General features: G+C 40.1%; 2 protein-coding genes across 2 annotated transcripts; one reads left to right on the plus strand and one right to left on the minus strand.

The window, feature by feature from the left end:
• Positions 1–5,540: 5,540 nt before the first annotated feature.
• gtf3aa (general transcription factor IIIAa) lies at positions 5,541–6,943 on the minus strand (the record flags this gene model as incomplete). Its single annotated transcript, XM_032539883.1, is given in 1 exon segment — positions 5,541–6,943. A coding segment is annotated over 1 exon segment (1,089 nt). The 3' UTR covers positions 5,541–5,692.
• On the plus strand, positions 6,869–12,150 carry yju2b (YJU2 splicing factor homolog B). The gene is made up of 10 exons (XM_032539870.1): positions 6,869–7,021; positions 7,770–7,810; positions 7,934–7,987; positions 8,086–8,168; positions 8,614–8,669; positions 8,770–8,830; positions 9,633–9,775; positions 10,046–10,218; positions 10,622–10,760; positions 11,565–12,150. Exons 2-10 carry the CDS (start codon positions 7,808–7,810, stop codon positions 12,059–12,061), a joined length of 1,209 nt encoding a protein of 402 aa, XP_032395761.1. The 5' UTR covers positions 6,869–7,021; positions 7,770–7,807; the 3' UTR covers positions 12,062–12,150.
• The last annotated feature ends 2,037 nt before the right edge of the window (positions 12,151–14,187 follow it).

The raw sequence follows: 14,187 nt of genomic DNA on the forward strand, positions 1-14,187 counted from the left end.
CATAAACATTTTTATACAGTGGTAAACCAGGCCAGATCTGAAACATGCCTGCTGCTGTTCCAAATTAGATACCCATCTTTTGAAAAAGTGTCACTTTTTGATTTCATTTTTTTAAGATTATCTTTCAAGCGTTTGGACCTTTAATGGAGAGGACAGTTGCAGACAGGAAAGTGGGGAGTGGGAGGGGGAAGACATGCACCAAAGGGCCCCAGGTCAGTTTCAAACCCTGGGGAGGTGCGGGAAGGACAACGCCTCGGTACATGGGGCGCACTCTCTACCAGCTGAGCTACCAGTGTGTTCCAAAATGTCATTTACTCCTTATACAACTGAAAAGAATGATATGCCCAACACTGCTAATACTCCTACACGTTTTATTGGGCTGCTTTTGACCCAGCAGAGTCCTCAGGCAAAAAAAAAGAAAGGGTGGAAACGTTATAGCAAAATAAAACGTATGGGAGTATTAGCAGAGTGCGGGCATGTCACTCTTTTCAGTAGTATCCAGCCCCTTTTTGCCTATTTTTTATGCCAGAATTGATATGACACGTTTAGTAGCGCACCTTTGGATGGGTATTAGGCAATCTTGGCACTCCATTGTATACAACACAAGCAGTTATATAGATGAGCAGTCATCCAGTGGCTACTGCAACTCTGCAGGAGCAGCTGAGGGTTTTGTGCCTCGTTTGAGGCACTACAACAGTCCCAGTTAAAGTAGAGCAGGAGGTACAGTCTTTTTCAATCCACTTCTTTATAGGGATCACAATGGAAATCAGTCTTTGGGCTTTATTGTCTGACTATGTATTTTAATGTATGACACCGAGTACTGTTTCATATTTTATATTTAAGTGGTCCAATAAAATCAATCAATCCACTTTGGATTGGCCCAGCTTTCCTTACAGTAACTTTGCAGCTTTTTCAACCTCTGGGCTGCTTTTCAGCTCCATAAATGCCACTATCGTCTGGCTTCTAGTCCGCTTCTAAATCTTTTTCGAGGCATCATAGATCTTTAAGGGGAGATTCACTCCTCCCAGCACTCTGTCTCTCCTGGCACATTCCTGTACGTTCAGCTCATTTATTTCATTTTTGTCTCCTGAAGCAAACGTCTTTTTTATGATGTACTGCTTCCTGTATGTCTACCCCTTCTATCAGAAAAATTAAAATAAATACTCTAATTGACAAATAAAACAAAACTAATTACGGTGATCCATGCTCTCCTGGGTCTCAGCGTATACTATTATACTAAACTGTACTGTTTTATCAATTCCGAGGAAATTGATATCAACCAGGATTAACATGTTTCATTTTCAGTAGACTTAAGCCCACTGGGCCAAATCGCATAACACTCCGTTAGAAAATAAACAAAAAAATTATGTAACCTGTAAGGATTTGTCTTCATGTTGAAACACTTAAAGAGGTTTAATAGAACCCAGGACAGGCAGCCAGACCGCTGGGGCTCAGGCATGACTCACTGGGCTAAATGTAGCCTGAGTTATTGCCAAAACTGAAATGGAAAGGTAAAAATAGAACAGGAAACAGAAAATATAGATATATATTATATATATATATTATATACATTTTTGAAAAGACTTAAAAGATTAACAATGATTTGGAGGACCCCCTGCAGTGACTCTAAAAACACCTGGGGGACCCCCTGTTGAAGATCCTTGATTTAGATCTTACAGTTTTTCATATATATATATATATATATATATAATATATATATATAAAAACTGAAAATTGAAGGTTTCACTGTATGTGAAAAACTGTAAGATCTAAATCAGGGATCAATGGATCTTAAACAGGGGGGTGCGGGACCCTTAGGTGTTTTCAGAGTCAATGCAGGGGGTCCTCCAAATCCTTGTTAATCTTTTAAGTCTTTTCAAAAATATATATAATACATATATTTTTCTGTTTCCTGTTCTATTTTTACCTCTCCATATCAGTTTTGGCCATAACTCAGGCTACTTTTAGCCCAATGAGTCATGCCTGAGCCCCAGCAGTTTTTCCTATATATACATAGAAAAACTGTAAGATCTAAATCAGGCATCAATGGATCTTCAACAGGGGTCCAGGAGCCTTAGGGGGTTTTCATGGTCAATGCAAGGGGTACTCCAAATTATTGTTAATCTCTTAAATCTTTTCAAAAATGAAAAAGTCTTAACATGAATCTAACATATTATTATTAATATATTGATATGCTTACTGGCCTATAGGGGAGGTAGTCAGTAAGCTCAATCCACAAATCCAGTCATCATTAGATTCACTGGGCCACATGTATGTTTAACATTAAAACATGATTTATAGAATCATGCCAACAATATGAGGCTATATTAACAGCTAAGTATTCTATGCCAAAAAGATATGTATAGCGATTTAGGCCGCCCTACACGTTATTGTAGGCCCAGTTTGGTATGCAACATTTAATACAGTGTATGTAGTAGGGGGTCCCTGCTCTGTCTCTTTTTCAGTTTAGGGGTCCTTGTCTTAAAAAGTGTTGAAGACCCTTGATCTAAAAAGCAAAAAAAAAAGCTGGCACTGTATGAAAACATTTAACTCTTAGAGGCTAAACAAAGCCAAATAAATGAGACTAATTAACAAAATGATGTGAAAGAAACTAGCGTGTAACTAAATCTTGTGAGTGACAGTGATTACACTGTATTTCTGTGTATTAAGTTGGCAGCGGTCTAACTAAGACAACCCTGAGCATTTCAATCACTCCATTAGACATGTAGAAAGGTCCTAAAATAAGAAATGGTTACATTAAAATTGCATAAATGCTAATTGGATGAGGTCGGCTGTGCATTCCTGGGTGACCTGGTCAGACAGCCAGTCCATGTAGGGCTCGTCTGAGCTGCGCGGGGCAGGAATGCAGAGAGCAGCCTTCCTGTAATGGGAAATATTCCTGAGGATTTAGTCTCGGAATCTAAAACTTGCACGAAGCTGCTCCTGTTTACACCGTAAATCTGTTGGTCGGAGCTGAGATGCTCTACAGTGTGTCATCGAGGCCCAATAATCTGCAGGTTTTCATTCCAGCAGGTGATTTCACTGGCAACACACACCCCTGCTTTGGTTGTGCAATACGATAGAATAGAACAGACTGGAGCAGAATAGAACACATTGTTATTCTCATTAAATAGTTAAATATAGAATATCAACAAAATATGAAAATTAAATAGTGAAATATAAAATAATAAAATAGATCATTTTAATTGTAATATATAGAACAATCAAGATAAATAAACATGATGCGGTGGCACTATATACATAATGATATTACACACAAGTTTTTTTTTTATATCTAGAGGAAGGAGGAGGTGACCAGGGTTTGTGCTTTTGACAGCCTGGGGGAAGAGCTGGTTTTAGGCTGTTAGATTTTGGAACCTGGCTGTCAGGATTTGTTACCATTCAGCAACAAGAGTCGCCGTTCCACTTCATTTTGGATGAGGTTGAAGTCATGGACCCGGCTTTGTGCACAGGAGCATTGTCATGTTGAAACAAGATGTGGCTTTACCCAAACTGTTGGCACAAAATAGGTGATGGGTACCAAAACCTGGTTCCACCATGGAACACGGTTCCTACACAACTGGAGGAATCGGACCGGTTAAGAGCGTCAATTTTGGTTCCTCATTTCCGTTCCACTGAATGTATACACTGAAATGTTTTCCCTGTTTCTATGATACGATAATGCATGTTACTTTTAAAATGCCATATTTTCCCTCTGGACTCTGGTAAACAACTTAACATTTATTTTGTTGTTACTTGCTAACCCTTGTGATGTCCTCAGGGCCAATTTGACCCGTTTTTTTTATTTTTTATTTAAGGAACTTGGCTTTCTTTCAACCAAATTGCCTAAAAATAACATGGATGCCGTACAATGTTCTTCAGGTAAAAATTAATGATTACTTTCACTGAATTTCGTTTTTTGTTTTATTGAATTTTATGGCATTTTAAAAAAAGTGACCAAAACAAAAAGCGCTGAAAAAAAAACCTGAGAAAATGTTTTTGTATAATGTAAAATACGATGTATAATGTAATGTAAAATAAAAATGAGGCTATGAATTTTTAAAAAAGCGTAGAAAAAAAACCAGCAAAAACATCGGAAAAAGCAAAAGATGATGGTTGACAGAAAGACAACACAAAGGTTAATACTGTAACTGTTATTTGTTAAATTACTGTAGTTGTTAGTTGACTTAAATTTACTCATATATTTAAATACTTTAAAATGTTGCTATATTGTTTAATCTAAATAATTTTCAATTAAAAAACAAACGAAACTCTATAAAAGAGCCTTTCTTTGGTATAATTTTTCAGTTTTTGAAGAATCGGTTTAGGAATCGGAATCGTATTAAAAGTACAGTGGAAATCGTAAAAATCCAAACAAACATTACCCTGAACAAAATAGGAAACACACCAGTCTGAAAAACTATTGTGTGCTGTAGCTTTAAGAATTCTATATTAAGAGGACTGTAAGGGTCAATCAAAAACCATGATAAAACAGCCCCAAAAAAATCAAAGTGGACAGGGATGTCCTCATACTTTTGACCACACGCCTAACCGTGCTGTATGTGCTGTCGGAGTGTTAAGGGTTCGGTGAAAGCACGTCGAGAACACACACATTTGATGGTCATTTATAGCTGTCACTCTAAAGACGCCAACCAACAGAAAGAGAAACTTCAATAACAGAAAACTGGGGAAGTCGACTGCAGTGCCCAAATTCAGCGATCAATTTGGATTGAAAACAGTTACTATATTGTCATTAATGTAGTACTAGTGTATGTACTGGCAAAAGATCATCTTTAGTAAATTACACTACAGCTCAAGATGTTTTACAAACCTAGACTTTAGAGTTTCAAAAATGTATTTACAGTTTAAACTAATTTCCAGTGATGTACAGTTTTATCTTCCATCTTCTCCTTTGATAAGGGGCCGTTGGGCCACAGACGTGCAGACTGGGCCTTAGGAGGTGGAGCAGGATGGCCTTTCCTCTTAAATATGGTTAGCCTGGCCAGCCAGACCCACATCAAGATCTATAGCTAAATAACATTCACTGCTGCTAGGGTGCGTCTAGACTTCTGGGCTAAAGTTTGGTGGTATCATTATCACAACTTTAAAATGGCCAAATATGATCGATAAACCTCCAAAATGCATCATGTCAAAATAGTTTTGAATGGGTTTAGTTTAAAATTCTAACATTAATTCTAACATCAGGCCTAGGGGATTTTAAAGAGTAAATACTGTTCAGACACAAAACACATTTGTGCATTTGCATTTTATGATACAGAATTTTCTTATTAACGTAACAATATAGACAAGATATACCTAATATTTAAAATACAATTTCACAAATAGAGAGAGACTTGATGTCTCCATAACACTCCAAAAGTCCACAAAAAAAACATTTCAACAGAGAAAAGTTGACAACCGGAAGGACGGAAAATCTTTTTGTTCGGCGCCAAGCGAAAATTAAACGTAGCTGTTCATTTTTCAGAAACCAGAAATCAAAATAAAATAAACTAAGGTGTGAGTTTATTATTATTTTTTGAAGTTTCCAGGCCTAGGAAACCAAACTGTGTCCAGAATTAAAGTCCTTTTCTGTGATTAGACAGTGGTGGAAAACATGTATGCAACACCAAGACCTTCCTTTAACCACGTTAGGAATAATAATGCATCATAAATACTATTCCTGCATTTGAGTCTACATTGTCAGAGGTGTAGTCAGGACATTGGTGAGTTCCTGTGTGTCCACAGCAGGACTGCATAGCAAAGACGTGTCCTGCATAAGGGACACCAACTCAACGGGACCAGGTGGATCTGTGTTCTTTTGTGCAGACCCTGTCAGGGATTCTGGCTGCCTGCGGTTTTTGAAAACCACTCCCTTGGTTTCAATGTAACCGCTCAACCTGGAAGCCATAGATCTTTTGGGTTTCGGCTTCTTGAGCTTCTTTTTCTCCGGGTCGTGGGCAACGCTGTGACGCTGGAGGCTCCGCCTCATGGTGAAGGTCTTACCGCAGCCTGGATGGGTGCAGGCGAAGGGCCGCAGCTCCTCGTGGAAGGAGCCGATGTGGTTCTGCAGGTTGAACATAGTAGTGTAAGTCCTGTCACAGCCATCCCTGGGGCACCTGAAGACCACCCGTGTCTCAGAGTGGACCTGCTGATGCTGCTGCAGGAACCAGGAGTCCCTGAACACCTTGCTGCACTGGTCGCACTTCAGCACGCTCTTGCGTTTGTGCTGCTCCTTCCTGTGCTTCGTGTACTCGGTCCAGGTTTTCCCTGAGAAGCTGCAGCCCTCCTCCTTGCAGGGGTAGCCTCTGTGCACCTTCTCGTGCCGCTTCAGCTTGCTGGGGAAGGCGAACCGCTTCTGGCAGCCTTCAAACGTGCACTGGTAAGGGGGCAGCTGGGAGTGCTGCTCACACACGTGGGACTTGAGGTGCTTGTTCTTCTTGAACTCGAGCCCGCAGCCCTCATATTTGCATACGTACTTTTTCTGCTGCTGTGCGTGGACGCGGCTGATGTGTCGGGCCCGGTTGGAGTTGGTGGTGAAGGCCTCCGTGCAACCGTCCTCGGTGCACTGGAAAGGCTTCGCGCCGCTGTGACTGAGCTCGTGGCGCGTCAGGTGGTACGGGCTACAGAACGACTTACCGCAGCCCTCCTTCTCGCACGTGTACGGCTTCACTCCCGTGTGCTTACACAAATGAGCGTCCAGTTTCCACTGTTTGTTATAAGCCGCCGAGCAGTCGGCATAAGAGCAAATGTACCGTTTTAGCGACTCCGTTTTAGGTTCCATTCTTCTGCTCCACTCTGCCCCATATACTGTATATAATGTCAGATCATATACGTTAAAAGAGCTCTGGCCACATTTTTCGCCTTGACACCATAGACTGCATGCTTGACATCGATACTTCCCAGAATCCTCTGCCACCGTGCAGCGTGACGCCACTTCCGTAACCTGGAAATTACCCAGCAACCCTCTTGTTTTACTATTTGGTCGATGGTGGTTGTTTTTGCAGCTAGCTTCAAGAGCATTGTAAGTATTTTTAGGTTTGTTCTCAAGAGTACAGTGACAACAGCGCATTAAAAATGATGACATGGTTTTGTTTGCAGTTATCATTTAGCTACATGTTGGTCATTTTCATGCGAAAAGAACGCTAACGTTACATAGCAAGCTAGCCTTTGCTAATGCTAGCTTCTAGCTCCGATGCGTTCACATAGGTTACAGTAGCCAAGTTACACCAAACTCAATGCAAAAATCTGTCAGTTTTAATGTTTTCATATACATTTTAAAACAATGTTAGCGTTTACGTTCGACACACACTTTACTCACCTATTAGAAATGATGCAAACGTTGGTAAGCTAACATTGCTGGTATTTAGCAAAATACATTGTTGTGGTAGCAATGCCATTAACTTGTTAATTGTATATACGTTGTTAAACAACTCATCTAAGTTTGGAGAATAATTGTTATAACGTTATGGCTTTAATTTAACGTTACACTAGTCTTGAGCTTGATGACATAGGACACATTCACTGATAGGTTTATACAATTCGTTGTGGCTGAATTAACCTGCGCGTTTATATGTTTTGCCGTTTCCACCTATTGTAAAAAGTTAACGTTGTCTTACGACAATACACATGTGCCATACCTTAGTTTCAGCCAGATGTAGGCTACTAATGGACTGACAAATGAGTGTGTATCAATGTTTGTTTATGTGTAAAACTGTTAGCGTTACAGTATGGTGTCAGTGACATGATTTCTTTTTATCTTGTTAAAAAAGGGGGAATCCATTACTAGCGTGGAGGTCCAGCCGCCACAATGGTATGTCATAATGTGTACATATAAACTTATTCTTCACGATACAAATAATCCCAAAGGTTTTGTGTTTTAATACTCAATGTGTATACTTCACTAACAAAGTGTCCTGTGTTGCTTTCTTGACAGGGTGAAAGAAAAGGAACAAACAAATACTACCCTCCAGATTTTGATCCGGCCAAGGTGTGTATGATCACACAGACCAGTGTCTGTCAGTTTCTTTAGTGGAACTTGAATGTGTATTAATACTGACTCATATTTTCATAATTATTTGTCTTTAGCATGGATCCCTCAATGGCTATCATAAAACTCACGCCCTGCGGGAGAGGGCCAGGAAACTGTCCCAGGGCATCCTCATTATCAGGTTAGTGCACACATGATGATTGGATGTTGGCTGGAGATTGGAAATTATGAAGAATTATCATTTGCAATCCTGCAGGTACTGACATATTGTCAGATATGTTAAATTATTTTTTAGCGACTTTAAAAAGACATTGAAAGTATGACAGGCACAAATGCTACATTGCATCTTTACTACCTTTTTAATAATACAATCTATCTAATGCATTTAAGAACCTCAAATAATTGTGTTGTTGAAATATGATCAAATAAGCAAATCTTGAATAATCTGATCAATATGAGTGGACATGTCTGATGTACCTGATAAAGTAGGGGAACACTTAATTCCATGATTTTAATTAAGTTTAATACAACATAAACGCTCAACTTTAAAAAGCATGGACCAGAACTGGTGTTTTTCCTTTACACTCAACCTAAGTGTATTAACCATTTGACTGTTGTCCATTAAGGTTCGAGATGCCGTACAACATCTGGTGTGATGGCTGCAAAAATCACATAGGCATGGGTAAGTTTGAAGAAAAACATGACCCTTTTAGTTAGATTCAATCTGACATTCTCATACAGCAGCTTATCATTTCCATGATACTAATGTTCTGCTTGTACAGGGGTCCGTTACAATGCTGAGAAGAAGAAAGTGGGGAACTACTACACCACGCCAATCTACAGGTAACGTGCTGTATTGCTGATGTGAATGTCACGCAACCCTTTTTTTCCACTTGGCGCATCTGCGCTGCAATCTGGCTGCGCCACGATCTGGCTGCGCCACGATCTGGCTGCGTTGGGATTGTTTCGTCCTCCGCCACGTGCCACACCACACCGGGAGCGTCTCAGAACCAGAGTGTCTTGCCTGCCCAGCTCGCAGATTTTATTGTCTTTTTTTAAAGTTTTTTTACTCTTAAGTACTTGAAAGAACAGTCACGTGTTTATTAAGCTAGTATGTACCTTCCACTCCAAGCACTGAAATTAAACTCCAGGCCTTCTCATTTCTGGTGTTATTGTTATAAAAAGAATCTGTAATGTCAATTATGTTTTTCCACTTCTAAGATGGATCTTCCGTTGTCCATAGTGTTGTAGAGGAGACATATACAATAGTAGGGGGGCGTCTTTTGGTAAATTGACTGGATGTTCTCGCTTTTTCACATCCTGTCCGGCTGTTTAAACAGCCTGCGGCTCGCGTAAGGATAGATCCGGCTGATATCTTTAGCATAGAGCCGCTCCGTGCACGCTTCTGGGTTGCGTCACAGCCGGTGAAATATCAAACATTGACTTAAAAGGCCACAATTTCTCGCATGGGTCACATTGCCTCCAGCACACAATGTAGATGTGCCTGGTAGAAAATAGTGGTAAGCTGTGTGGTGCAGTTCACGGCATCTTTTTAGCCAATAGAAAATACTCATGTACCTCTCTGACAAATGTTGAAATGCAGAATTGAAAATATTAAGATCATCTTTATTACCTCATCAATCAGGTTTAGGATGAAGTGCCATTTGTGTGTCAACTACATCGAGATGCAGACTGATCCGGCGACCTGCGACTATTTAATAGTAAGCGGGGCGAGCAGGAAGGAGGAACGCTGGGACATGGCGGAAAATGAGCAGATCCTCACCACAGGTAAAGGATTCATGTTTTTGTTATCAATCAGAAGAGAAATGACATTCTTACGATGGAAATCTGCGCGATTGCAACAACAGAACGTGTTTTTCTACTAATCATGCAGTGTCAAGTGCACAGCCCATCTCAAACTGTGAAGATGGCTATATGTCCTCACTGCCTTTTAGACTTTTCTTTTAATTTTCTGCTTCTATTTTTTGGCCACCTGATTTTTCTTTTGCATGCTCATTGTTTTCTGTTTAAACAACTCTCCCCCGTCTCTCTGTACAGAGCGGGCAGAGAAGGAGAAACTTGAGACGGATGCCATGTTCAAACTTGACCACGGTGGGCAAGACAAGGAGAAGCTTAAGAAGGCTCTGCCTTCTCTGTCCGAGATCCAAGACTACCAGTCCAGCAAGAAGGATGACTTCCAGCTCAACAGCTCCCTCCGCAGGAAGTTCAGGGTAGAATAGTGATCTCTTGTGTTGCCGACTGCTGTGTTAATGCTACCCAAGATGATGTTCACCATCTGTTATTGGTATATTGCTGCTAGTTTTGTGTTGATAAAATTTAAAATGAAGTAAAACCTGCAACACCACTGTATTTTATTAATATTGTTCTAAATAAAACCCACTGTATATTATTGCATGCCTGCCATACTCACACACACACATGCCAAAACTACAGTTTCTTTTATTACCTGTTTCTGGCATGAGAGCTCAAACATCAGTGACACAGAAAGAAATTACATAGAAGACTAACTAATTACTACAAAGTTACTCTCAGCAGCACATGACGTATTAATGCCATGTTCAGATGTTTTAAGGTTGTAGCATTGTGTCTGACGGTGCTGCTTTAATTTGACAGACAGAGAAGAAGATTCGAGCTGAGCAGGAGGAGAAGGACAACTCTGTGAGGATGAGGACCAACCTGTCCATCCCATTGCTGCCAGAGAAGGAGGAGGACAAGAAACTGGCAGCACTGCTCACATACCAGGCACCGGACTGTAAGTAACAGATATAGGGTCAAAACGTAGACTTACAGATCCTTATTCAGGTGACCCAGTCTAGATGTATTATCCGGACATGGAAACAGGTTATTTGTGAGAAACTTCAAACAATTTCCCCATCTGAAATTGAAGAAAGCACACACAGGCACCAATTCTGCCTAAAGTTTTTTTTTTTTAATTTTTTTTTTATACATTCAATATTTTTAATAATTAGTCACTTGTATTGAATCTGGCTGTGAAATATTAGAAACCTCTCTCAATAAAATACAGTTTAAATTACAAAACTAAAGCTTCCAATAATGACCATAAAGTTCAATCAACACTGTTTAAAACATATTGCTTAAAAATCTAGTTATCTAATCTGGTCAAAAACCATATCCCATCCTCTTTACTACTTTTTCCTTTTCTCATGGCCAAACGTTCTACCAGATTTCATCCTAATTTAATAAGCTTTTTGGATATCCCGCCAACTAACAAAAAGACATTCTAAAGGGACCAAAACATTCTCCTTTGCGAAGTTTGTCTTAACACTACTTATTTGTTATTGATCATCAAGTTTGTACCTTATTTGTACCTACTTATGTATTGTGTCGTTTGCACTTTATGTGTAGTCTGAACACTAAATGTTTCATCCTTCATTCTTTTTGTTTAGCACCGTGGATCAATAGAAATACAATTTTGGTCCTCTTTTGAATGACGTGAAAGTTTCTCTTATATTATCTCTTAAATTTTAAATATACTTTAATATATGTGTGATGCCTTAAAAAAATGGTCTTGCTCATTATTTCCCTCCTTAATCAGCCTATGATGACAAGCAGCACAGCAAGCGCAAAGAGATCGCCTCCCGTTCGTGGTTCAACCCCGCCTCAGCCACACCGGGAACTGCTGCAGGGAGTCTGCTCCATAAGCTGGGCCTGCAGGGGAAAGAAGCAGCAGTAGCCAAAGCCCTGGGCTCCTCTCCCAGCTCCCTGATCCGGAAACGCTCCGGAGGACTGGGAATCAAAACCGAACCGTGCGCCACCATCGCTCGCAGGAAGTCAAACCCTGAAATCAACATGTGTAACGGAGAGGTCCCTCAGAGAGAGGAGGCCCCAAGTATAGTACCAACACAAATGGGGCAGGACGTAACAGAGACAAATAACAATGGCTCCAGGGAGACGCATGTTAAAACCACAGAGGAAGCAGATAAAGGACTGACAAAGGCAAAGGATTTTGGGAAGGAACAGGGCAGCAGTTTAGGAGCACTTGCATCCTTGGTGGCAAACTACAGCGACTCAGATTCAGACCCTGGACACTGAGGCTGAATGATGAGCTAAAAGGGACAATTTCTGTGTTTAATGAATGGAGGTCATCATACGCAAGTCAGAGCGTCATTTCGTGAGCGTGAGACCGGGGATGTTTGTCCCGACCGCAGACATCTCCTGTAATTCGTGTTGTTTTTTGTTGTAAATGTTATTATGACAACAGCAATACTTCGGTATGTGTTAAAAAATAAAGAGTTAGTAACATAGAGTATATAAGGCCTCTGTGCAGAAACTACAAACCCAGCTTAAAGTATTTGTTTATTTAGATTTTTAAATGGAATACATATCTGTGATCTGATAACAAAACTGTCAGGCACCTTGTGAAATAAAAAAAACACTGTAAAATACCGTGGAACTGTTGATTGAGTTGAGTTTGTAACCAGCATCATGATTTTTATAGTTTGGCAGTAGGTGGAGTGTTTGTTTTTGTGTCAATATAGATCAGAAGTACCTCCTCTTCCTGTTGACGGTACAATGAGTGTATTATAAGGTAGAAGGGGGTTACAGTAGTCGACTGTCTCTGCTGTGGACATAGTACACCGAGGCTCCCCGTCAGTCAACATGGGACAGTGGACACTTCCCAACATTTTATTTCTCATGCTTCTCTGCAGCTCCAATTAACCCTTCGAGGAGAAGGTACCTCTCTGTTTTCTGCTGACTGTCAAGACACGTTGGATAGCTTTAAAGTTTTGTTTACTAATGATGCTTTCTTTATAGACCATAATATATAACTCCATAACATCAATGCACTGGGAGCACTGCACATTCAGTTCCAAATCGAAGCAAGTTTGTGTTCTAACTTTACAGAAAGTGAAGAAAATGGAATATTAGGCTGTGAAAAAAACAGTATTTGCATTTTTCTTGCCATTTCAAGGCATTTAAAATCATTTTGGCTGAGCAGCCTATAATATTCTGCACTTCTTTATATGTTTTCCCCTCTCCAATACAACTTTTTAATCAAAATCCGCTCTTCCTCAGAGCAATGTCTGGAACGACCCATTTTGCTGAGTATTTCGATGTGAAATGCACTATAACCAGCATGCACAACATTTGCTTCCTTGCTTAAATATGGGCCATAGTTGACACCTGTTTCTTCACAGAATCAATCACCTCACTAATTGAACACAACACTGCTATTATTTTGAACCCAACTGGATGTGTGTGTGTGTTTTTGTTTCGCCATAAAAACAGCGATGGTTAAGTTACCTGTCTAATCGGAAATCCTTTAGTTTTAATAAGCAAACTGTAAAATAAGATTTAAATGTTAAGCTTGGTGGCCTGTAGAATTCATTGTCATAAATGTTATGTTACAACCGCATTACTTCAGTATGTGTTTAAAGTGACACGCCACTGTTTGTTAAAATAGGGCTTATCACGGTCTCCCTTAGCTGTAGATGGGTGGGCCAACACTTTTTTTTCTCAGTGCAGTTAGGCAAGTAGGTTGATTTTGTGTTAGACAAAACAACAACAGACAAATCCCCTCAAAACTCAGTGTGCCAGCGTTTATGGGATGATTTACGAGAATCTAAAATAAAAGCTTTTGACATTTTAATGCTGAACTTTGGTCTCCATCAAGGACCCCTTCATTTATAGTTTGGCAGCAGGTGGAGTGTGAGAGCTTCCTGACCAACAAACCTGCAGTTTATTTTTGTGTCATTCTTATTGATCTGAAACTGTTGTCCCCTCCTCTTCCTGTTGACTGTACTATGAGTGTATTATAAGGTAGAAGGGGGTTACAGTAGTCGAGTGTCTCTGCTGTGGACATAGTACACCGAGGCTCCCAGTCAGTCATTATGGGACGGTGGACACTTCCCAACCTTTTATTTCTCATGCTTCTCTGCAGCTCCAATGGACAGTTTAACCCTTTGAGGAGAAGGTACCTCTCTGTTTACTGCTGACTGTCGAGACATGTTGGATATCTTTAAAGTTTTGTTTACTAATGATTCTTTCTTCTTTACAGACCCCCCTTGCGTGACAGGTATATATGTGTGTGTGTGTGTGTGATTGTGTGAGTGCAGAGATCATACTTGCTGCTTAGCTTTTATACAGTCTATGGTTGCAACCTTTTTCCTCTGATAGCTTAAGTTATTATAGTTTTAAAATTCTCTCCCCAGATTTAC

The sequence above is a fragment of the Etheostoma spectabile genome, chromosome 2, assembly GCF_008692095.1.
Source record: "Etheostoma spectabile isolate EspeVRDwgs_2016 chromosome 2, UIUC_Espe_1.0, whole genome shotgun sequence".
In the NCBI taxonomy this organism is placed as follows: Eukaryota; Metazoa; Chordata; class Actinopteri; order Perciformes; family Percidae; genus Etheostoma; species Etheostoma spectabile.

What these genes read in the sequence shown, in the direction of transcription:
- yju2b (XM_032539870.1), top strand. An exon ending in TACACCACGCCAATCTACAG is followed by an intron (nt 8,831 to 9,632) that starts GTAACGTGCTGT and finishes CTCATCAATCAG; the next exon opens with GTTTAGGATGAAGTGCCATT. An exon ending in TGAGCAGATCCTCACCACAG is followed by an intron (nt 9,776 to 10,045) that starts GTAAAGGATTCA and finishes CTCTCTGTACAG; the next exon opens with AGCGGGCAGAGAAGGAGAAA.